This window comes from Rhinoderma darwinii, chromosome 2 (assembly GCF_050947455.1).
Source record: "Rhinoderma darwinii isolate aRhiDar2 chromosome 2, aRhiDar2.hap1, whole genome shotgun sequence".
Lineage (NCBI taxonomy): Eukaryota > Metazoa > Chordata > Amphibia > Anura > Rhinodermatidae > Rhinoderma > Rhinoderma darwinii.
This window is the reverse complement of record NC_134688.1, coordinates 399,218,089-399,243,510: the sequence shown is the minus strand read 5'-3', so window position 1 is coordinate 399,243,510 and position 25,422 is coordinate 399,218,089. Positions and strand designations below refer to the sequence as shown.

Sequence of the window (25,422 nt, the reverse complement as noted above, 5' to 3'; positions counted from 1 at the left end):
TTCCAACCACTGTCGGACGTTTCTAGCCGTGTGCCCCAAGACAAACCGCATGTATGGGTGGACGTGATTTGCAACAATGGATTCCTTCGCTAATCAGTTAAGAGTGCCTTCCACATGGATGAGTGGGCCCAGAGAATGCCATGAAAAAAATTCCCAGACCATGACGCTGCTGCCACCAGCTTGTGTTCTTCCAGCACTGGTTGCAGGATGTTTGTTCTCTGATGTTTCTCGCCTGACACGCCAACGTCCATCCGTTAAATGAAGCGGAAAACGTGACCCATCGGAGAAGGCAACCCTTTGCCAATCATTGGTGATCCAATTCCAATCTTGCAAATAGAAGCCTTTTTTTTCCGTTGCACCTTTGTTAGCATAGGAGCAGTGACCATCTGTCTGCTTCGGAGCGCCATACGCAGTAGGATTTGCTGAACTGTTTCAGACATCCGTGTGGTAGCCCCCTGGTTGATTTTCACGGTGAGCTTCTCCACTGTAGCGTCCCATTCAGCCCTCGCGCACCTTCGTAGGCGACTTTCTCCTCTCACATCGATGGCACGTGGTGCTTCGCAGTTTCCACATCGGTTATTTCCAATGGTGCCATTTGTCCACTCATGATACGCTTTCACCACAGCAGAACTGCGCTGTTTTAGAAATCCTGCCACCCTTGGCCCGAGAGCCAAGAATCATCCCTTTTTGCAACTCTGATCGCCCCTTTTACCCTCGGCAGCAACGAGTGATGTGTTCAGACCGCCTATCGTTCACCTTATATACCAACCAAGCCAGCCCATGGCACATCACTTCCTTCATGGGCTACACGCTGCAGATGTCGAAAGTAGGAGGTGGTCATAATAATGTGACTCGGCTGTGTATAAGGCCCTCAAATGTGCATGTAAACAATGTGAACAAATCCAGTTCAATAACTTATCAGATGTCACAGCGAAAAACCTGCAGCTGCTGTTTTCCTGTTCTGGATTTTGTCATGTACAGTGTTCTCACAAGAACACAGTGTGGGTCTAAATCACCGTCTACATCACTGTTAACACATATATAAATATATACACACATCACTGCCACTATTCGAGTGAAATCACGCATTCAGTTTTTGGTGGCAGTATTTTATGTCGTTTTTGTTGCGCCAAACACAGGAGTGCATACAAAAGAGGGAAGTATCAGTCGTTCCTTTTATACTTTATACTACCCACTACTACACACTACATAAACTGCATGTGTGTTCCAGCCTTTGGCTGTGTTCACACATTGCATATTTGTTGCAGATTTTGATGCAGATTTTTGAGCCAAAGCCAGAAGTGGTTCCAGGAGGAAGGAGTAGTATACGTTTTCCCATTCCTTTTGACACCACTTCTGGCTTTCGCTCAAAAATCTGCAACAAGTACGTGATGCGTGAATCCAGCCTAAGGCCCCCCTCCTGCACATGGGACGGAATACCACAACAGGTCGATTTCTGCACATTTTCTGTGGTTTTTTTTCTGCAGCATGTGGACGAGATTTGTTAAAATGTCATCCACTTTGCTGCTTCTCTAATATGCTGCAGAATTTTCAGATGTAAAATCTGCAGCATTTCCATTCCGTGTACAAGGGGCCTAGGGATGAAGTGTCACGAGCAGATTTTGTGTTTTTTTGCCGTGATTATCGCAAAATTGTGGCAAAAACATGTTCGGTTTATGCATGAATGCTGCGTTTTCACTGTGATTTTGTAGTAATAGCCACAGTATTTTGCCACAAAACCTTATTGTGTGAATATTAAAAAGCCTGGAGCGGTTACAGAGACCATGTAAATATCCATGATCGGAAAGCCCGTTTTTTAGAATCGTTTTAACCTCCTGATGTGAGTAAACAGCAGTGCAGTCGTTGTGAAGATTAGAACCCACGTGTTGTCCGTGACCATGTCCTCATTTGGTGGCGATTTGTGATGTGATTATGCCAGTAATAGCACAGTTTAAAGGTTAGAACGCTCAGTACAGCAGCCGCAGGTGGGTAAAACCACGCTCACATGGGTGACGAATGGGCGCGTGATTTAGCTGGTAAAACTTTATGGGTCATCAATTTTATTATTGGTAACCAAAGAAGATTCTTTTTCTTTGTACACTAGTTCCAATGCTTAACTAAAGAATATAGATTAAGAGAAACGTATCCCAGTTTTCACACTTGTATCTAGTATATTAAGAAGACCAAATTTTACTGGTAAAAATCTGTGGTGTATAAAACGTGTTATTGCCAGCTGAATGTAATGGAGAGTTGGGTCACCTGGTTGCCCTTGTGTGAGCACCTGCCATTCAATATCTTCCAAATAAATTGTTAAATATATTTAAAAAAATTGACCAAAGGTTATTACACTATATGGGAGTCGTGAAGCTGCTGTGTTCCACGGTTACTTCTGAGGAAAATTTTCGAAAAGCCTCAATTTATTGCATCCCTGACCCAATGTTTTAATATATTGTTAATGATCATTTGGGTGATACGATGCATCGCTGGTACTTTCAAGCATTATACATAGAATAGCCATGCGCACAAGGCATGCCACTTTTTATGTATCTAAATTTGCTTTCTTATGATGATTGTGTTTTTTAATGTCCACAGGATGAAGGAAGTATAAATGAAATTGCAATTACGCACCATGTTAAGGAAGGACATGAGAAAGCTGACCCCTCACAGTTTGAGCTCCTCAAGGTACTTGGACAAGGCTCATTTGGAAAGGTGAGTGTGAAGTTTCATCTAGCCTTCTAATGTGGATCTGTCATCAGACTACGCTGCTCTATGTAAGAGCAGCACGGTATAGGGACTGCTCTCCTATTGGCTAAAACAGCACAAAATGCCGTTTGGCTAATGGGAACTGTCAAAGAATTGATGCCGCGTGCTGTGTATGCAGATAAAGAGCAGCCCGTCAATCACTGCTGGGAGAGAAGGAAACTGTCCCCTATTGAATACAGGAGAATCATAGCCAGGAGTCAGCTGTATTCTTTTATAGCTCCTATTCGCCAAATGGCACAATATATATTTTTTGCAGTGTTTGGGCTAATAGTAGAGAACATAGTATTCCCATCAGAGATTATGCCTTTAATGTCTGGTCGCTCTGGGACCTGCACCTGTCTCCAGAAAGGGGGATCACCTTACCCCTGTCCATGCAAAGAATTAATTGAGAGATGGCCACGCATTTGCGCAACTCTCTTCATTGACTCCTATGGGAGTTACAAAAACAGCCGAGCAAGCGGGCTTGGCTGTTAACGTAGTTCACATAGAAATCAATGGAGAAGGCTGAGCACAGGTGCAGTACCGGTCTCCATTGATTCCCCACCTGGGTAGAGCAGCCGCCCCACTATTCAGGGAGGGGGGGTCAGATGACCCCTGTTCTGGAGATAGGTGCGGATCGAATAGCTTAGACCCGTGTCTATCCTACATTATGGCATATCTCATGAATATGCCATAAATATCTTAGATGGGAATATTCCTGTAAGCCATACATAATATTTCAATGAGTGGCAGCTAGCACACTCCCAAAAAGCAGTTAGCCAGCCGCCCTCCTCTCACATGTCTATAGTCAGCAGTTCGGAAAGACATGGTAGAAATGACCTTTCCTTAGCTGTGTCTAACGGGGACAATTCCAATAACTTGTTAATGGAAGGTGGTAATGTTTGAAGTTTGTTTTAATTTCCCTGGGAATTAGCCAATATTGTAATTGTTATATGTGACGCCACCTCTACTCCGCACTTGTTCCAATCCCTCTTTTTAGGTGTAGGCCTGATTTACACATTGCAGTTGAGCTGCAACATATTCATAGTATCCCTTAGGCTCTGTGTCACGATTTCAGGACCCCAGTGATCAGGTGTTACCAGTAAATGTGGACAGTACGTGCTTCTTTTGGAAATTAAGCATTGCACAGTGCCCATTGAAATCGATGGACCATCTTCGTCTTTCATGAACTAGCTTGATCTCCCAGAGAGGAAGCACGGTTTGCAGCGCTTCTCCATTGGTGCTGATAGAAGGGGGTCCCAAGCAAGGGATCCCCTTTTTCTTTATTTGCCATAACAGGACATATAGATAGTTTTTGTTTTTTTTATAATCAATTATGGTCTAGTTTAGTATTTCATCTATTCCCAGTATATCACTTTGGTAATTGCAGGCATTCACAGAACAAGTTGACCTTTGCCACTATGAGAAATAAAATAAGCTCTAGTAATGCATGGCAAGAAAATATATAAAAGCGAGTATGTGACCTATCCGGTAGGCCTGTGTTTACATGTCTACAGAAGAAGCATGACTGAAATGAAATAAAATAAGTCGAACTACTGCGCTGCTTCTCCCCTAAGGACCATTGTCTCGGCCTTGTAACATTAGAAAATAAACCCTTGTGCTTTTCTATTTGCTTTTAATAACCACAGTATTATATCTTTTGATACAGGTATTCCTTGTGCGAAAAGTCTCAGAATCTGATGCTGGGCAACTATATGCAATGAAAGTATTAAAAAAAGCCACACTTAAAGGTAAATCAAATATCATATTTTTGTCGTTTTATTCCTTAGCAATGTTCAACAGCTGCATTTGTATGAGGTCTCTACGGATGGATGAATTTCATGTAAACAAGCGCAACCTCGCCTGTAGCCGTAATGCTTAGAATCAGAACTTGGCAATCAAGTCACAACACCTAATACTGTATATTAAACAGTGGGGGCAAATGGACCCCAGTACAATGACCGCCCACACCAACATACTCGCCTTACCCAATAGCCACAAAGATGTGTTATCCCGAGTGTGTGTGTGTGTGTGTGTGTGTGTGTGTGTGTGTGTGTGTGTGTGTGTGTGTGTGTGTGTGTGTGTGTGTTCCGTCTAGTGAGGCCTACCTCTAAGTTTGAGCAGCTCTGATATAGAGTGTACTGGTAAATTTGAGAACATAAATCCCAAGTTCCCAATCAATGCCGGTAAATGTTGCATATAGTAATTTGGTTTCTGTGTGGTGTGTTTTCATGTCTTTGGGTGGAACTTCACATATCAGTCGTCATCTCCAGGATGGACTCCAAAATATCTAACTCTAATATGATTCATGGATAAAATATTCAAAACAGTATTCCGTTTGAAGGAATGCCATCGTCAAAATGTAATTTTGAGTGTCTGATCCTAGACTTGCACTCGTTGGTGCGTAATTTCAGCTTTATCACCCTTAAAGAGACTCTGTCACCACATTATAAGTGGCCTATCTCATACATAAGGAGATCGGCGCTATAATGTAGGTGACAGCAGTGCTTTTTATTTTAAAAAAACTATCTGTTTTCACCACTTTATTAGCTGTTTTAGATTTATGCTAATGAGTTGCTTAATGCCCAAGTGGGCGTGTTTTTACTTTGGTCGGCGTCATACACTCCTCTGTACAACGCCCACTTGGTCTAATCAGCGTCCTGCACTCCTCTCCATTCATTTAGGCAGCGCATAGGTATCCTTTTAGATCGCTATGTGCTCTCTTATACTAACACATTAATAATACTGAAGTGTTTAGACAGTGATTAGACATTCCAAGGGATGTCTATTCACAATCTCTGCACTTCGTTACTCTGTCTGTGGTAGTTACAGCAGAGGAAGCGTAATCTCGTTGTAAGATTACGCTTCCTCTGCTGTAACTACCACAGACAGCTGTCTTAGTATAAGACAGCACATAAGGATCTAGCAGGATCCCTATGTGCTGACTAAATGAATGGAGAGGAGTGCATGACGCTGATTGGTCACGGATTGGTCAGCGTCATACACTCCCCTGTACAACGCCCACTTGGTCTAAAGTAAAAACATGCCCAGTTGGGCATTAAGCAACTCATTAGCATAAATCTAAAATCGCTAATAAAGTGGTGAAAACAGATTGTTTTTTTAAATAAAAATCACTGCTGTCACCTACATTATAGCGCCGATCTACTTATGTAGGAGATAGGACACTTTTATAATGTGGTGACAGAGCCTCTTTAAGGTAATACCAAAAAAATTGTCATCTTCAATGATAACACATTGTCAATAAAATAACTTTGTATGCTATGTAGCCTGTAATGGATTAAATGCAGCTAAAGAGATTACTCCGATATTGCTGCTTCGTAGAGCGACTTAGTTTAATGGGGTTTTACGGAACCAATTAACTAATTTCTATTTCACTGGACATATAAAAATGTAATTTTTAATATACTTACGTTTTGATTTAATCTTCTAACACCCTATTCCAGCTCTGGTCACATGATGCGTCTCCAGTAGCAATATCCTTTCGGCGCTAGCCCGTCCATGATCTGATTTCCGTTTTCCGGCTGTCTCAATGTACGGGTACATAATTTCTGACGTCACTGTACACTGAAGGAAGTGGTGGACCAGATACTCCCTTTCGATATTTTCCAGTCTGCTGCTAGGGTAGAGAAAATGACGCGGAGGTGCAGAAGAAATTATGTTCGGAGCCAGTAGCTAGTTGCTAGTAGCGCTCTGACAAGGACTCCAGCCCTGGGGTCAGCGGATTCAACAGTGTCCCGCAGCAGAGCCTATACTATCGTTTTGCTCCGGACTCAGGATCTGGGGAAGCCCCTGACAACACTGTCCATATATAGACAGAGTCCTGGAGCAAAGTCTATACTAGCGCTCTGCTCTGGGACTCCGGTTCTGGGGTCAAATGAAGTTGTTTTGTTTTTTACCATTATGTAAGATAGTGTTGTTTGGTACGGCACTAATATGTTTCACGTTCTCTCTCACTGATCTAATGAGAGCAGTAAAATGGCAACGGAGATTAGAAAATGTTTATAGCTGGGTGTAGTAGGCGTGATGAGTCCCTGCTGCCGCCGCGGTGCATGCCGGGACACAAGTGGATAATGGGAAATACAAAAATAAAACATTAATACATAAATTGAGAAGCGTTGCAGTGATTTAAAAAAAAAAAAAAAAAAAAGGTATTGGAAAACCCCTTTAATTGGAATTGGTCATTTGGCTCTTAAAAAGGTGCCACAATCTTTGCTAAAGACTAAAAATTAGTTACATCTTGCAAAAGCATATTTGCACTTGGCTGCCTTGGCCAAACATCAGAATGAGTACCTCTACTCTTTTTGTCCATGTAGGTGGTCTGATTGCTCATGGATGACCTAAATTTGTGTCAACTGTCCCAAACATTCCACACAGTCCAAGGTCTTCACTCCTTCAGGACGGAGCCATGTTTTGCCTTTTCATTTTAGGTTTTCACTCCATGCCTTCCAAGAGCCATAACTTTTTTTTATTTTTTCATCAATAGAGTGGTGTAAGGGCTAATTTTTTGCGGGTGGTGTTGTAGTTTCCATTGGCACCATTTAAAGTACCATATAATGTCCTGGTAAACTGAAAAAAAAATTCTTTGCAGTCTGAAATTGGAAAAAAAGCAGATTCCTCAGTTGCTCCAAATTAACTTTTTATTCTGTTCTGTGGCTCAATGCGATTATGGGGATACCAAAGTTATATAGGTTTTTTTTTTTTAATTATATTTTCCTTTTTTTTTCTTTTATTTTAAACTATTTTGTTTCACCACATTCTGAGTCCTAATTTTTTTTTTTTTTCGTAGATTGAGTGATGCGTGGGCTTATTTTTTGCCGGACGAGCTGTAGTTTTTATTGGTACCATTATTTGGTACATAACACTTTTTGATCACTTTTTATTTAATTTTTTTTGACCATTAAGTTGACCAAAAAACAGCGGTTTTGGCGGTTTAAATGTTTTATTTTTACGGCCTTCACCGTCCGAGTTAAATAATGGTTTATTCTAATAGTTAGGACTTTTACGGACGCAGCAATACAACTTTGTTTTTTAATTACTTTAGAGGAAAAAATGGGAAAAGGGGAGGTTTTTTTAACTTTTTTAATATTTTTTTTCGCTACTCATAACTATTAACTTTTTTTTTTTACTCATTCTGTGTTAGTCCCTTTCTGACAATAACCCCTACGCAAAGAAAATGGGGTGGGTGGCGGCTCATCATTCACTTGCACACTTGACCTGCCAAAGCATTGGATCATACAGAATAAGATGTATTGGAGTACTACTAGAGGACATGTATTATTAGATGGAGAAAATTTCTAGGTGGAATTGTGGAGGTGGCAATCAAACGGTTTTGTGTTTTTTTTTTTATTCAGTTCGCGATCGTGTCCGAACAAAAATGGAGCGTGATATTTTGGTTGAAGTTAATCATCCGTTTATTGTCAAATTGCACTATGGTGAGTAATAGATTTCTGACTGACGATAGAATCGCACCAGCTGGTAGAATGTCATATCTTGCTCTCACGTAATTCCTCTGCTTCTTGTTAACAGTTACGCTCTATGCAAATGTTAAAATGATCAACTATTAACCCACAGGAACATGTTCTGTCTGCTTGAGATTTAGAAGTATAGGCTTTTTTTTATTTTTATCAAGCATCAGTCATTTTATTAAACTTTGAATGTCCCGTACAATACATTGGCTTTGAATGTTGCTCTGCAAGTAGTAAGCAATGCAGAAATCCAGATAATTAACTTACACTGCAATGCCTACAATTACAAAAATAAGTATTGTGTACACGCTCTATTGATAAAGTCCCTTAGTGGGATTGGGAAAAAAAAAAACTTTTTCCATTTTTGCCCTAAAATAATATTGTGATTTAATAATAAAAAAAAAAACACATTAAGCATAATTGGTAATCCTAACATAGTAGAAAATATATTAAGTCTATCATTCTAAAATTATTTATTAAAAAAACACATAAATCATTTAGATGCTCTTAAAGAGGATCTGTCACTAGTTTAGTAATGACCAACCTCCTAACTAATCTAATAGGCGCTGTCACACTGATAGTGAGTGCTAGTGAAAATGGTCTCAAAAAGTTTATTTTAAGTTATTTTTTTTTTTCTAAATATGCAAATGAGACAATACTTTGACAAGTGGGTGTCAACACCAGCAATCCTCCTGAGGTGGAGCTACCTCACAGCCTCTGACGCTGTCCTATCAGCATGAAGCTGCTTCACACAGTGTGAGACTGAGGCTGAAGAGAAGGAGGATCACTTCAAACAGCCATATCTCGGGCTGTGGACCACCTAGAACAGAGGTTCTGGTGGCATATGAAAGATGAGATTCTAGCTGTGAAACAACTGGAGGTATCACCGGTTGAAAACAGTCGGGAATGGAAGCTGTATAATATACCATCACGCTGTGTTGCTTGGCTGGGAAAAGTAGAACTGTATGACACTGATTGGACAGAGTCATACAGAAAACATTACACCGCCCAGGGTGAAAAGGAAAGAGTAACCTCCCATTTGTCAAGTATAGCCAAATTAGCATATTTAGAAAAATGCACACAACTTTGCAAATAAACGTTTTTGAGAAAAAATGACACTGAAATAAACTAGTGACGGATGAGCACAGCCTGTAAAAGTTTTTTAATAATTTTTCTTCTCATTTCAGCTTTCCAAACAGAAGGCAAACTGTACCTAATTTTGGACTTTCTCAGGGGTGGGGATTTGTTTACACGCTTATCCAAAGAGGTAATTTTTCCTTCTTTTTAACATTTATCAAATATTTTCTTTTCTCCGGCAACAATAAAAAAATAATTGACGGGCTTATCTAGGATTTTAAAATTGATGGCCTAACCTTAGTTGTGAATGGGATAATGCTGCAATACCCTGCACCGCCTATACGAAAGTAACCGTGTGTGCAAGTACAAACAAGTAAGCATCTGATGTAAACCGTGAAGAGACTGCAGAGCTCGTACAAATGCTGCAGCCCCTTCAAACCGCAGTGGGGGTGCCCAGAGTAGGATCACCACCGATGTAATATATAAAACCCTAGATAACCCCTTCAAATAACTGGAGTATTTTCTCATTATTTGCATTATCCTTAAAAATTACTTTTTTGTTCGCCTTGTGTGCAATGGGAAGGAATTCTATTGACACAAATTTTCTATATGTGGTTTTGCACATAAGACTATATAAAGCATTTTGTACTAAACTTATAAATTGAGTTTGACGGATATTATTGCCAATTGTATTCTCTACTGCCACCTGTAAACCCAGCCTAAAAGGAGTTACTAGCACACCGGCCAACCGCTGATATTGCCTTGGGGGGTGGGGGGGGGCCGTTTTTGTTGGCTTTCCATTTCCCCTTCTGCAACCACTTCAGAAAAGATGTAGTATTGCATGCAGCTGTTCAAATGAATGGAGGTTTGCTAGGCGCTCTGACTCCTAGAAAGAGGTTCTGATCAGGGCACCTGCTTCTATGACGTCTATCTACCCTAAATTTCCACAGCATTTGTTTTTGTGTGAAAATCCACTTTAAGGCCCCATGCACACGAACGTGCTTTTGCGGCCGCAATTCCCCCGAAAATCCACGGGAGAATTGCGGCCCCATTCATTTCTATGGGGCCGTGCACACGACCGTAGTTTTTACGGTCCGTGCATGGCCCGGGAGCCCGCACCGCAGAAGGAACGGACCCGTCTTATTACGGCCGTCTTCTGCGGTCCGGGCTCATTGAAAATAATGACAGTCCGCAGCCGGCCGACCCAAAAATCACGGCCGTGCACATGGCTATGGTCGTGTGCATGAGGCCTGAGAGGTATTTTCACAAAATATTTATGGCCTATCCATAGAACATGCCATAAATGGCTGATATTTCGGAGTGCATTTATTGGAGGAGACGAATTCTAGATGTTCCTGCATCACTCTCTATATTAAAGTCTATGTGAGCTACATTAACTGGTCGGCAATCTTTCCACTACTCTTCTCCACTCTATTTAATAACTTTTCCCTTTCTGATGAATAAAACTAATGAAAAGCCTGCTATCCTATCGAGACTATTAGGCATACAAACATTTTAACAATTTTTTTTCTGCTGCAAGGCTGAAGTTTATAATCCCATACATACTGTATAAATGTTGCTTTAAATATATTTGCTGATAGACATTTTTTTTTTTTTCATGATAGGTAATGTTCACTGAAGAAGATGTGAAATACTACCTGGCAGAATTGGCACTTGCTTTAGACCATCTTCATACACTTGGTATAATATATCGGGACCTTAAGCCAGAAAAGTGAGTACCAAGTACATATGACTTGACACATTCTTCATCTTTTTATATGGCTGATCAAATGCTTCACATAATAGATACTTTGAGAGAGACTTTTTTTCACCTGAAGTTTGCCAGTATGGAAATAAGAAACCTGATATGCCACTATGCCTTAAAAGTACCGTATTTTTCGGACAATAAGACGCCGTTTTTAGCAAGAAAAAAATCTTGCTAAAAACTGCCTGCGTCTTCTAGTCGGCAGTCAAGAGACCTGACCGCTTCCTCAATTAATCCCTTCCCGACCTATGACGTGCAAGTGATGTTTGAAACTAGTTAAATGCAGCAGTTTTCCCATGAAGGAGATTTGACACATCCACAGGATATTTCATAAATGTCAGATAGATGCAGGTCAAACCACTGGGACCCGCACGTATCTCTAGAATGGGGCCCCCTAAACCCCTTTCTAGCTTTTTGTGCTCTGCCGGCCACTTAATAATTAAATGGATGAGTTACAGAAACAGAGTATGCTACACTGTTTCCGTAACTCCCGTAGAACTGAAAAGTAGTTACGGAAACCACAAGATACGCTGTTTCCGTAACTCGACTGTGTAATCATTAAGTGGCCGGGAGAACACAAAATGCTAGAACGGAGTTTAGGGGGCCCCATTCTAGAGATAGGTGCGGGTCCCAGAGGTGGAACCTGCATCTATCTGACATTTATGACCTATCCTGTGGATATGTCATAATTGTCCTGCATGGGAAAACCCGAGGGGGAATGAAAGCCCCCAGATCTGCCTTCTGTCTGCCTCTGCTAAGCAGAAGCCTGTAAAAATGACAATATACTGCAATACATTTGTATTGCAGTATATTATACCAGCGATCTAACGAAATGTGTGGGGAAAAAAAAGTCAAATACATTTTCAAGAGTATAAAAAAAAATATTAAACGTTAATCGCTCATCTGTAAAAGTCCAAACTATTACAATATACCATTATTTAAATCAGTGAACCGACAATATCGTTGTTTTTTTGGTCACCTTAGTGCTAAAAACAAATGAAATAAAGTGATCAAAAAAATCATATGTACCAAAAAATGGTGGCAATAAAAACTACAGCTCGTCTTGAAAAATATAAGCCCTCACCCCAAAATATAAACGTTATGGCTCAAATAAAGTTCAATACCGTCCGTTTTATTAACTGAAACACTGAAGCGAAACGGAAGCACCACGTCCGTTTAAAACTGAAACACGGAACGGACACTGAGTACACACGGATACCAAAACAGACACACGGATCCGTCAAAAACGGCTGAGAAAACGGTGATGGAAGTTTGCATGAGGCCTTAGATGCTGAACATAATTAATATTCGAATGATTTACAAATATAGGTGCATATGTTTCATTAACAAAAAAAATAAAGTTTAGCTAAGTAATGTTTTATTTTCAGGAAATCAAAAGCTTACTCATTCCACATTTTGTTTCTAGTATATTGCTGGATGAGGAGGGTCACATAAAGTTAACAGGTGGGTACAAATTACTTTTAAAGTATTTTTTGTTATAAATATATTAAAGTTGTAATCTTGGTTGAGGCCATCAGCAATCTGGCATCAGCGGTGATGCCATAAATTGCCCGTAACCGCTGAGGCCAGCGATAGGCTACAGTGGCTTGTCACCGATGAACGGCACATGACCGCTTCAGGAGATTCCGGTACCGGAGCAGGTTGCACTTCAGGGGCCTGAGTATCTGTTAATATATATTATGTTATGCCACCCCCTGCTTTGCTGCTGATTTTGACAAGTTCCTGATAACCCCTTTAAAGTATTTTTGGGGTTTTGTATCATTGGGTTACAACAGCCTGCAATGGATTGACAGTATGCAGGCTACTATAAACTGTTCCAAACCAGATATTTAATCATTTTGCTTTCAATGCGCTGTATATGTATTTAAGTTTTGTTTACTTCTCTGAGTAATAATTTGAAGCATAAGGAGACTGTATCACCACAGTATTACAAATTAAACATGTAGGGCTAGCCATAATCATGTATAGCCCTGGCCAAAAGTTTTGAGACTGACACATTTTGGTTTTCACAAAGTTTGCTGCTACAGTTTTTATATTGTCAATATGCATGAACTTTAGATTATGAAGAGGGTTCAGATGAATTGCAATGTTATTCCTTGCCATGAAAATGAACCTAATCACACTGCAATCCACTGCATTTCAGCCCTGCCACACAATGACCTGCTAGCACCATTTCAGTGATCTTCCCGTTAGCTCAGGAGAAAGTGTTAACGAGGACAAGGCAGCTGATATCACTCTGTCACGCTGATTGAATTATAAGAGCAGACTGGTTGCTTTAAAAGGGGGATGGTGCGTGAAATCATGGTCTTCTGTTAACCATAGTTACCTCCAAGGAAACACTTGCACTCCTCATCACTGCTTGTAAGATTGCCCATAAATCACCCACTTATCGAATCATCAACAACTTCAAGGAGAGAGGTTTAATTGCTGTGAAGAAGGCTTCAGGGCGCCCAAGAGTCCAGCAAGTGCCAGGACCGTCTCCTAAAGAAGATTCGGCTACAGGATCGGTTCAACACCAGTGCAGATCTTGCTCGGGAATGGCATCAGGCAGGTGTGAGTGCTTCTGCATGAACAGTGAGGCAAAGGCTTTTGGAGGCTGGGCTCGTGTTAAGAAGGGCAGCAAAGTAGACACTTCTCTACAAAAAAAACCCCATCAAGGACAGACTGACATTCAGCAGGAAGTACAGGGATTGGACTGCAGAGGACTGGGTTAGAGTTATTTTCTCTGATGAAGCCCCCTTCAGACTGTTTAGGACATCTGGAAGAATGATTGTCCGGAGAAAAAAAGGTGAGCGCTACCATGAGTCCTGTGTCATGCCAACAGTAAAGCATCCTGAGACCATTCATGTGTGGGGTTGCTTTTTCGTACAAGGGAGGGGGCTCACTCAGGAGTTTGCCTAAGAACACTTCCATGAATAAAGAATAATATCTAAACATCCTCCAAGAGCAACTTCTCCCAACGATCCAGGAGCAATTTGGTGATGAACAATTCTTTTTCCAGCATGATGGAGCACCATGTCACAAGGCAAAAGTCATAACTAAGCGGCTCGGTGACCAAAACATTGCAATTTTGGGTCCATGGCCAGGAAACTTCCCAGATCTCAATCCCATTGAGCAGCTGTGGTCAATCCTTGAAAAACACAGACATTGTGATAAACTCCAAGCACTGATTAGGCAAGAATGAGTTGCTATCAGTCCGGATTTGGCCCAGAAGCTGATATCCAGCATGCCAGGGCGAGTTTCAGAAGTCTTGAAAAACAGAAGGGTCAACACTGTAAATATTGAGTCTTTGCATAAACTTGATGTATTTGTCAATAAAAGTTAAAAAACAAATGAAATGCTAATAATTGTACTTCAATATACCATAGAAACTTCTGACTAAAAGATCTAAAAACACTGAAGCAGCAAACTTTGTGAAAAACAAAATGTGTCCGTCTCAAAACTTTTGTGCATTACTGTAGACAGTCTGCCACATCTTTGAAAGAGCATACATGTCTAAATATTCCCTCGTATTGTAAGGTGAGCTTATAATGGGCAGAAGTCTCAGTAATCTTTTGGACGATACCCTGCCTGTTAACGATCACCAATTGACGATAATGACACGACGATGCAGCAATGATCGTGGCTATATGAGGCCGAACAATCAATACGAACATTCGTTCTTATAAAGTTTTCCTGTTGTCTGCAGCACGTCTCTCCGTGTACACGACCATTTTTATGGCCGCATAAAATATCCGATCGGCTGACAAACGAGCGTTTGCTGGTTGGTTGGTGGATTTCTGCCATATTTACATGGGTCGATGATCATAACTGACCGTTCGTATGAACACTCGTTCACCCGATCAGCAGCCCATGTAAAAGAGCCTATAGTCGGCGTTGGACTGGCCCAACAGATGATGCTCGAGGCTGTGATATGATAATGAAGTCCAGCAATGAGTAACTGTCTGTAAGCAAACCATAATATAGTGAAGATCATTTGCTTCTGGCATTTATCATCTGTTGGGGGGGTTATTGTGGAAATAACTTATCAATTCCTTATTAACGCTTTATGGGATGAGCCCGCCCAAATATGTTGTTCGGCAGGGTACATTATTTTATGATCCGTGAAAATGTCGTAGTTTGCCTTACAAAACACACGTTTTAATTTGATGATTTCAGTGAATTTTTATACTAAAGTGGTGGAACTGCAAAAAAATGTTTTAACTTTGTCTTTAAATCTTGTTAGATTTTGGTCTTAGTAAAGAGTCTATTGATCATGAGAAGAAAGCATACTCTTTCTGCGGGACAGTGGAGTACATGGCTCCAGAGGTGGTAAATAGGCGGGGCCACACACAGAGTGCCGACTGGTGGTCTTTTGGTGTTCTCATGGTAGGTGTTTTTGTTCATAATTCCTTTTATAGGTTGTTTTTTTATTTTTTATCTGTATTCGCCTGTTCTGCACTAGTTTTGCCAGTATGAAGTGTTGTTATTATTATGATTTGTTGGTCAGGACAAAATCATGAACCTTGTATCAGAAGAATAAGTTCAGCAACAAGTTCTTTTTGTTCAGACAGACAGCTGGACATGAACCTTATTTCATTGGGGGATAAGTGGCTCCCTGACACCTCTGGTACCGCTTATCTGTGGGAAAAATCAAACCCATTGGACAGGGCATATCTGTCCTGGTTTCTCCCATCGCAGTAGAGGGTCTGCCAGGCCTCATACACATTAGATTGTTGGAGGATCCGCCCTAGATCTGTGGAACCTGCTGACAAAGATCTTATGTCTGCGGCCAGTATAAGAGTTGTTGTGAGTTTCTGCAATATGTTTCCCATACCGTGATTTTAGCGATGGGGTCAATGGTTGAATTGAGCTACACGTTGTATGTTTGAAGTACACGTTTCCTACTCTTTTTAAAGTACTTACAGATGGCTTTAACAGTATGTGGGGAAATGAGCCTGAATCCTCGAATATAGACGCAGGTGTCGACCATCTGCTTATATTACATGGAGTTAGAAATGGTCTGAAGAACTTGCCAAACCAATGTTTATCATTGGTTCGTCTTTAAAATTTACTGCTTGCTTACAAAAAAAAAACCTAAATGACATAAAAAGTAAAGTTGCTAAACATGCTAAAATAGTAACATGGGTACCGTATGTTGTTGAGCTTTTTTTTTTATGAATTACATCCACTATTTATGTAGGATGGCACCAGTATCTACTTTGGGTTGCACTATACATTGCTAATAAGGTTGGAATGAGTTCTTTGGACTTGGTATTTCTCTTACTTTAACCAGCACAAAAATAAATACATAGAACAAACCCTTTATTATATTAGGTGTCTCCGTCCCAAATGCCGTCATATTTGCCAGAAAAAATAGCACAGCATGCATCGCTATTTTTTCTGGCTAAAGAACCTGACGGACGCCATTATAAGTCAATGGGATCAGTCGGGCCCCGTTGGTGTCGGTAGTGTGACTGATCCGTCACAGATTGAATTCCGTTTTTCTGATCCTATGATGGAACACAAAAACGAATTCCCTACGCAGGTGTAGTAGTTAGGAGCAAAGTATATGTTGCCTTTGAGATTCGTTTTTACGATTAATGATTTATTCATGATCTTTTCTCTTGATTTTCAGTGTATTTTATTATTGTTTTATCGTTTTTGATTTTTTTTAAATAAAATTGTGAAATTCTAACTTAAAACAAAAATCAGTGCACCAAAGTTTCACCCATTGGTTACCACCAATAAGCCTTATTCCCAATAACCCCCTATTCCTATGTATACACCTTTTTACGGCGCACTGACAAGGGGGAGGGGCGCCTGTGCTGGGATTAGTCTGGGATTGGAGGAATCTCCCATCCCGACCGATTAAATCTTTAGAAGTCACGGTCGGTATCGACCACGGCATCTAGGTGGTATACTGAGAAAGATGGGGATCTTTCACTCATCGCGGGGTCCGTTTTACACTGACAGTCAGTAATGCTTTAATATAGTAAGTCTACCAAAACATATCAGCGATCAGAAGGTCTCCTAGTGGGACTAAAAAAAAGGAATTAAAACAAGTGAAATAAAGTAAAAAGGAAAAAAAAATATTCCATAAAATTTTTTTTTTTTTAATAACACACATATATGGCATTGCTGCAATCGTAAATACCCGAACAGTTACCACATTATTCTTTCATTCCCCCCAAAAAAATTGACTAAAAGTTAATCAATAAGCCCCATGCACCCCAAAATGGTACTAATGAAAATTTATATTTTGGCCTGCAAAACACAACCCCACATAAGGCAACATCGATGGAGAAATAAAAAAAGTTATTGCTCTTGGAATTCAGCGATGCACAAACAATTTTTGTTTAAAAGTGTTTTTATTGTGCAAAAGTAGTAAGTTAAAAACCTACGTATTTGGTATCGCCAATATCTTACTGACCCATAGAATAAAGATATTACCTTATTTATACTACACGGTGAACTGCGTAAATTGAAAACGCAAAAAACCATCGCAGATTTTTTTTTCCATCCCCCAAATTATATGTACCCCAAAATTGTGCCCCTCAAAAAAATAAGCCATCATAAAGCATTTTTTTTTCATTTGCAAGATGAGTTATGCCAACTGAAAAGTGTAAAAAGTTATGGCTGCATAACGCCACTAAGCCAAATCTGTCAGTGAGCTGGACTGACGGCTCGGCTGACAGCGGCTCCCGTGTTCTGACACACAATCTAACCCGAATACCTAAATCCAAATCTAAGTTGATTGAGAGAGAGCTGTTGGCTGAGCAATCGTTCGACTGACGCTATGGACCGCTTTACTTATTAGCAAGTTCACGTTTGATCTCCTACCACTTTATGTGGAATCCCCCAACATAAAGATTTATGTTGTATGCAGCCTCTTTCTCCATAAAGCAGAGGGCTGGGCTCTGTTATTTGCAGTGTAGTTTACCTCGTACATCATGTGACGGAGACTATGCAAAAATCATTCCATGAAAAGCTAATGGACTGTAATGTAGATCTTGATCAAAACATGAAATAATTGCAACTATGCTCGTCCGTTAATGTGTCATGTGCCCGAAAAGGTCCCGTTCCCCTCAATTGCTGACTTGACTACTTTATTGTACTAATCCTCAAGGTTATAAGATCTAAGATATAAATTATAGTCATGCACGATTTATTTCATTCATGTGACCCTTTGTGGACAAGTGTCCTTTTGTATCCATTGCTGCGCTCTGTAAAAGCTGCCTGCACCTCCTTATCTTGCCTTCCCAGAAGATATAAAATAAAAATAACTCTAGTAAATGTGCAGTGAGCAGGCACTGATTAAATCGGAGCGCATGGAGCAGATTGTCCGTCTCGGAAAGTAACATAAAATTGTCCTACCTAAATACATTGAGGAGGGAACATGTTTTTCCACTGCTGCATGGGGCATTTTAGTTCTACCAATACAAGTATTCCAATCCTCTAATGCATTTTGTCTGTTTGCCCACAGTTTGAGATGCTGACGGGTACTTTGCCATTTCAAGGGAAGGACAGAAAAGAAACTATGACCATGATTCTGAAGTGAGTAGTGTCATAACCATGATTCTGAAGTGAGTAGCGTCGCGGCCATGATTCTGAAGTGAGTAGTGTCATAACCATGATTCTGAAGTGAGTAGCGTCGCGGCCATGATTCTGAAGTGAGTAGCGTCGCGGCCATGATTCTGAAGTGAGTAGCGTCGCGGCCATGATTCTGAAGTGAGTAGCGTCGCGGCCATGATTCTGAAGTGAGTAGCGTCGCGGCCATGATTCTGAAGTGAGTAGCGTCGCGGCCATGATTCTGAAGTGAGTAGCGTCGCGGCCATGATTCTGAAGTGAGTAGCGTCGCGGCCATGATTCTGAAGTGAGTAGCTTCGCGGCCATGATTCTAAGTAGTTGTGTGGTGTAGGTTTCTCAGTATTATCGGTGTGACAGATTTTTTTAGTCCTGTAGAAGTGCACTATGGTCTAGTGATTTACATATCTAGTGATATTTGAAATGTCATGACAGTTCTGTGGCTGTCACAAGTTTTCTTATTTGTGCTTTGTTTCAACCATTTAGGGCCAAGCTTGGGATGCCACAGTTTCTTACTTCGGAAGCTCAGTCTCTCCTCCGGATGCTTTTTAAGAGAAACCCCACAAACAGATTAGGTGAGCTATGTTATTCTTATTGAGGCTGATTTTGATTTTCTGTTTGCTGTAGTTTTTAATCATTTTACCTCTGCAGTAATGAAAATCTGCTTGGTGAGGGTCTGTGTGTGTGTGTGTATATATATATATATATATATATATATATATATATATATATACACACATGCATGTTCAATGTGAATAAGCTGTGCTGCGGTTTAAGGTTTTGTGCGCAACCACATTTTATGCCCTGGTGTTAGGGCTATGCGATTTTGCCAAAAAATAAAATCTATATATTTTTTTTCAACACTTTTGGCGATTTTCGATTTTGAATCTCGACTTTCTTATTTTTTTTCTGTTTTACTTATCAGTAATACCAGTAGATAATTTAATACATTTTCTTTATATAAATAACTTTTTAACACCTATTGCTATCATTATTGCTATATTTCTATAATTATTGTACGTCACTTCACAACTTTTAACCTCTGCAAATACTTCATCAGAAATACAATTGGAAAAATGTATCTAATTGATTATAACTTCTGTGTTCCCTGGCTGGGAACAGGGTAACAGAATCTAGAATCGATGCTGCGCTGCGTGCACTAACATCCCTCTCTGCCCATCACCACGTCAGCTGGTCTCCGACATTGCAGTGAGAGCAGTGTAAATTGCAGATGGCGCAGAGTGGGCACTCTGGGGTGAGATTACATTATAGTGTCTGAGCAGCACCCTATGCAGTACCCAGCCCCACAATGGGGTTTTAAATGACATTAAGGCGTCTGTGTGTAAGCCTGACCACGGCACATGTGAAAGGGACTCCTGGCATCATGGTCATTTAGGCACATGACAGTGAAAAAAGATGGCCATTAAAAACGGATCATTTGTCCCAATCCCCTGAAAACACCAATGCCCATGTAGATAGTGCCCACATAGTACCCTCATATAGTGACAGTGCCACACTGCCCACATATAGTGCCAACATGCAGTGCGTACCTACAGTGCCCACATGCAGTGCCACAGTGCCTACCTACAGTGCACACATCAGTGCCACCCCCCCCAATATAGTGCCACAGTGCCCATGTAGATATTTCCACACCCCTAGCAGATAGCACCCCACATCCCCAGTAGATCGCACCCCCCCCCCCCCTTCCTTGAAGATCGCACACCCCCCTTTTTTTAGCTCACAACTGGACATGCTTTAACTTTTCCACCAGTCCTGCATGCTCTTCATATAAGGGTATTAGAGAATGAACTACCAACTGTAATTTTACCTCCCACTTATTATTGTACAGGAGCTGGACCAGACGGAGTTGAAGAAATTAAAAGGCATCCTTTCTTTTCAACAATAGATTGGAATGTAAGTACATTAGGTTTTTGGATTGAAATATTAAATCTATGTAAAATAGTTCCCATTTGATCACTTGGTCAGGGTCTTGCTACTTTTTAGGTGTCTCTTTTGTTTTCTGGTTTGCCAACCTACATATATCTTTTTTCTCTTTTTGTAGAAATTGTATAGAAGAGAAATCCAGCCTCCATTTAAGCCAGCCACGGGTGGTCCTGAAGACACATTTTATTTCGATCCAGAGTTCACTGCAAAAACACCCAAAGGTGAGATGCTTTTCTTTCCTTTTTTTTTCATTCTGCAATGTGTAACTGCAAAAAGAGGGACTCCTTTTCACTGAATATCTTTCACTTTACAAGTGACAACGTAAAGAAAGCCTTGGATTGAGATGGTGCCAGCACTATAATATATTTACTGTATTTTCTGACTAGCTAAATTAAATAAAATTTAAAAAAAAAACAGATTTTTTTTTGTTTTAAATATTTTCTCTATCTAAACTTGGCTACGTCTTATCAGTCTACATTCATCTTGTTAGAGCAGCGTTCCAAAACCAAGTGGTGGTGGGGGGGGGGGGGGGAACTTGCCCAGCCATAAAACACAAAGCCAGTGTACGCCAAAATAAACCAACAATTGTTCTTTATACCAGTGAATAGGGTTGTCACGATACCAGAATTTGGACTTCGATACTGATACTTTGTGTAGTATTGCAATACTCGATACCAAAACGATACTTTGCCAAAAATAATTTAAAAAAAGATTCTTCTATTTACTAATTTGAGGCACGAGGTGTGATGAATTTTGAACCTCCATATGCCTCACATTAATAGTAATGAACCCCATCATGTTCCTTAATGGACAGCATTGGGTTAATGTGTGAGGTACATGATGGGATTCATTAATATTAATGTGAGGCACATGGAGGTTCAAACTTCATAATAGCTCGTACCTCACATTAATAAGTGAAAAAAAAAGTTTTTTATTTTATAGCCGCGTAAACATGAATGACGCTATAATTTTCTTTTTTATTTACGGCTGTGCCGATACCGAATGTGTATATTTTATGTATTGAGACTTATTTTAATGTTTATTGTAAAAAAAAAAAATATTTAACGTTATCTATTTTTTTTTTTTACAGATAGTACAGAGGCAGTTGTTCGGACATACCGAAGTATGCCCTAACAGGAAATATGGTCAGACAGCTTTGGGGTCCTTCAATGGACCCTGGGCTGTCTACCCGTATATGGTATGTCCCTCGATCGCGTCACAGGGATTCCCCGTGACGAGATCCAAAGGGCATCCCCCCTTCTCATTTACCCCTTGAATGCTGCGGTCAACTTTGATCGCAGCATTCTGCGGAGATGAGAGGATTCTCTGATCTCCGCCGTTAGAGCGGGGCTGCGGCTGTGGCTGTGTAATACAGCCATTGCCCCGCTCCTGACAAGAAGTGCGCGCGTGCTGTCAGCATGAGGTGATGCGACCGGTGCCGCACTAATGATCGGCGGCGCCGACACAGAGGACAGAACATAGGGGTGTTTTGTAGGGCGCCCGGCATGTTCTGCCTTCAGTGCCGTCGCTCATTAGTGCAGCGCTGGTCGCATCACCTAATGCTGACCACGCGCGCACTTGCCAGGACTCTGGAGCAGGGTAATGGTTGTATTACACAGCGGCAGCCCCGCTCTAACAACATTTATGTATTACTTAGCTGTACGGCCGCACAGCTTAGTATCGAAATACATGAAAATAACGGTATTGAACCGTTTCAGGGTGCACGGTATCGAAACCGTATCAGAGTTTCGATGCATCGTGCATCCCTATTAGTGAATGCGGTTATTTCCTAATGGTTCTTCGCAAGAACAATCCCATTTTTAAAGATTTTTCTCCATTTAAGAACCATGGTTCCTTGAAATCTGATCAGGGGTTCCACAGAGAAAAGCAGAAGGAAGACCGGTCCCTTTTTGAGGTTTGTTCACACACAGTGTTTTCAGACGTAATTCTGGCTTTTTACGCCTCGAATTACGCCTGAAAAAACGGCTCTATTACGCCTACAAACATCTGCCCATTGCTTTCAATGGGTTTTACGGTGTTCTGTTCCCACGAGGTGTAATTTTACGCGTTGCTGTCAAAATATGGCGCGTAAAAAGGCGTCCGCGAAAAAGAAAAACCGCTCCAATAACGTCTGTAAAATACGCCGCGAAAAGCGCGAGTTGCTCCAAAAAGTCTGAAAATCAGGAGCTGTTTCCGCCTGAAAACAGCTCCGTATTTTCAGATGTTTTTGGTCACTGCGTCTGAACATACCCTAACAGTAGAGCATGGACTCATTTCAGCCTGCTCAAAGATGCTTAGATAAGCAGTTCACAAATCTAGACCATAACCATAGCTAGTCAAGAATTGTAGAATGCATTACCTCCCCCTACGCCAAGAATGTTTTAAGGCCCCATTCACACGGCCGTGCCTGTAATCATAGGCCGCGATTGCAGGCACGGACGGCCACGGACAGCCGTGCTCCCATTTTCGGCCCGTGCGCCCATACAAAGTATGGTTACACGGCCCATAAAACATGTCCTGTCTTTTGCAGTACGCTTCTACGGCCCGGGCACCTTCCCGTAAATAAACGGGAAGATGTCTGTGGACAGTTGAAGTGAATGGGTCCGTAATTGCAGTCCGCAATTACGGACGATTTTTACGGTCGTGTGCATGGGGCCTTAGATAGGATAGAGAGTAGAGTTTCTTGGGAGTGACAACTTTTCAGAGATGTCTTTGTGGTAATAAGTTAGAGAATCACTGGGTTAGAGGTTTGCAATCCATTCAAAAGCCCCTAACTTTTAAAAGTGTGGGATGATAACCGTTATGATGCTTCTAACATGGTGGGAGACTAATATTTTTTTATTGAATCAACAAAGCAGTGTTTGGTAGCTCTGGCAAGAGATCCAAGTAAGTAACATTGATGAGTTGAACTGTTTTCATGCCCTCAAATCTACTCATATACAGAAGTGTTGATGTAGCTCTGAGTTTTCAACAGGATCTTCCCACAATCTAATGTGTATTGGTACTGACAAACCCTATCAGCTGTCCATTGTTGGCATAGCAGAGTACCAGCCATGTTGGCCAGATTAATCCTTGGGCTACAAAACCGTTCATATTACAACATCGCACCACAAGCAGAAGTTGAGCGAAGATGAGTAATTGTTGGCTGAAACATACGACTGTTTCTCCTGGTTTCTAGCCAATAAATGGTCATGTTCTTTTATCCAAGAGAACCGACTTTGTTTTCTAAAGTTTGAGTGCGCAATTTGTGGATGTTTTTACTTAATAGCCAACTTTAATAAGATTATCCAGTCTTTATGCATAATGAAAAGTTATGTAAGTTTCTAATATTCTTTGTGCTACAATTCCTTACCTTTACGAAGGTATATTAAACGTTCGTTGTCTGCATGCAGCCGCTGACATTGTGCTGATCACTCACACCTATAAGTTTGGTACTATGTATCAGTAAAGGCCCTATTGGGCAAAGCAATTATCATATGAGTTTTCGTCTAATCGTTGAAATGTAAGAGATTTTTAATAGTGTGCAACGATGGTACAACGAACGATAAATGGCTTAATTTCCGTGGATCGGCCGCATCTGCCTGGGTGGAAGACTTTGTCGCTGCCACATCTACTCTGGTCTAATCAGAAATCTTCCAGTCATTATTGGATCAGTCCTGTGCACTTTACCTACAAGATCAATAATCTTTCTATGTAATTGCTGTATGGATGATGGCAGTGACGACTGAACAGAGAAAATCATTAGCAATTATTGTCCTGTGTAATAGACCATCTTTCCAATGCCAACGACTCGCTAAATTGTTGCTAGAGGTGTACTGCTGTGTTTACTTCTGAGAGGATTATCTCTGTTTATGTACGGTAACAAACCCTCAGCTGTGAGAAGTCAGGGTGGGTTGTCCACTTCTGAATAATCATATCAATTCAGTGACTACAAGCGGAGATTTTAAAAATACAGAGAAATTGAAGGATAAAATATTTTAGAAAGTTACAGAATTTTTCATTATGCAATGATTAATCTGCATAAAAGCAGAACTTTCATTTAAAGTAAGCAACTCTAAAGGAGGATTTTTTTTTCTTTTTGCTCCTTAGAATTTTTCTGGTTATTAAAATATTTAAAGTATGCCTAATATGTCTCTGCTTATATACAATGTCTGTGTTTTTCATCGTTGGCTTTATTCTTTGTCTTTTGTTTATAGACTCTCCTGGTATTCCAGCAAGTGCCAATGCACACCAGCTCTTCCGTGGGTTTAGCTTTGTGGCTATTTCTTCGGAGGAAGAAAACCAGGCTATACAAACAGTTGGAGTTCACGGCATTGTTCCGGTAAGCATGTGCTTTGAAAAGCTGTCTGCATAGATCAGGCTTAACTCATCCTGTAACTGGTTTTAGATGCACTTCCTAAACGTAGCGGAGTGTAAATTTTGTATTTGCGCATATAAATCTCATCGTTCTAGAATTACACCTATATTACATAGAGACGTCTCTGTTCTGGAACATTTCCAACAAGTCATGAATTCTGCCAGCTGACACACTTTATCTTGCTCTCCTAATACCTTCTGAGCATTACCCTCCACTGCAATGTAGGAAGAGGGAAAACATTTATAAAAATTGGTGCAGAGGGTATTTTGGAGTAAAATATGGTGCAAGTATGTGTGCCATATTCATATAGCATCTAAACGGGTTTCCCCTTTATTCTCATGGCCAACATTTATTTGTTTGAGTGTGTGGAAGTTTATAAAGGGACAGCAGTATTTTCTGCTCCAAAAACCTTTGGTCTGCTAATGCCGGGATAAACCTGGTGTACAGCCAAAGTTTTTCATAAG

The 25,422-nt window shown here is 40.7% G+C and overlaps 1 protein-coding gene across 3 annotated transcripts in view; it reads left to right on the top strand.

The window, feature by feature from the left end:
* The window catches only part of RPS6KA3 (ribosomal protein S6 kinase A3), a 118,864-nt gene that overhangs the window by 73,305 nt on the left and 20,137 nt on the right, over positions 1-25,422 (top strand). For all 3 annotated transcript variants that reach the window (XM_075854039.1, XM_075854042.1, XM_075854041.1), the window contains exons 3-14: positions 2,593-2,709; positions 4,412-4,493; positions 8,115-8,195; positions 9,416-9,495; positions 10,931-11,037; positions 12,497-12,534; positions 15,317-15,459; positions 18,557-18,627; positions 19,144-19,232; positions 20,507-20,571; positions 20,720-20,822; positions 24,798-24,922. In XM_075854039.1, coding sequence (XP_075710154.1) covers positions 2,593-2,709; positions 4,412-4,493; positions 8,115-8,195; positions 9,416-9,495; positions 10,931-11,037; positions 12,497-12,534; positions 15,317-15,459; positions 18,557-18,627; positions 19,144-19,232; positions 20,507-20,571; positions 20,720-20,822; positions 24,798-24,922 — 1,101 coding nt within the window. The remainder of the gene's footprint in view (positions 1-2,592; positions 2,710-4,411; positions 4,494-8,114; positions 8,196-9,415; positions 9,496-10,930; positions 11,038-12,496; positions 12,535-15,316; positions 15,460-18,556; positions 18,628-19,143; positions 19,233-20,506; positions 20,572-20,719; positions 20,823-24,797; positions 24,923-25,422) is intronic.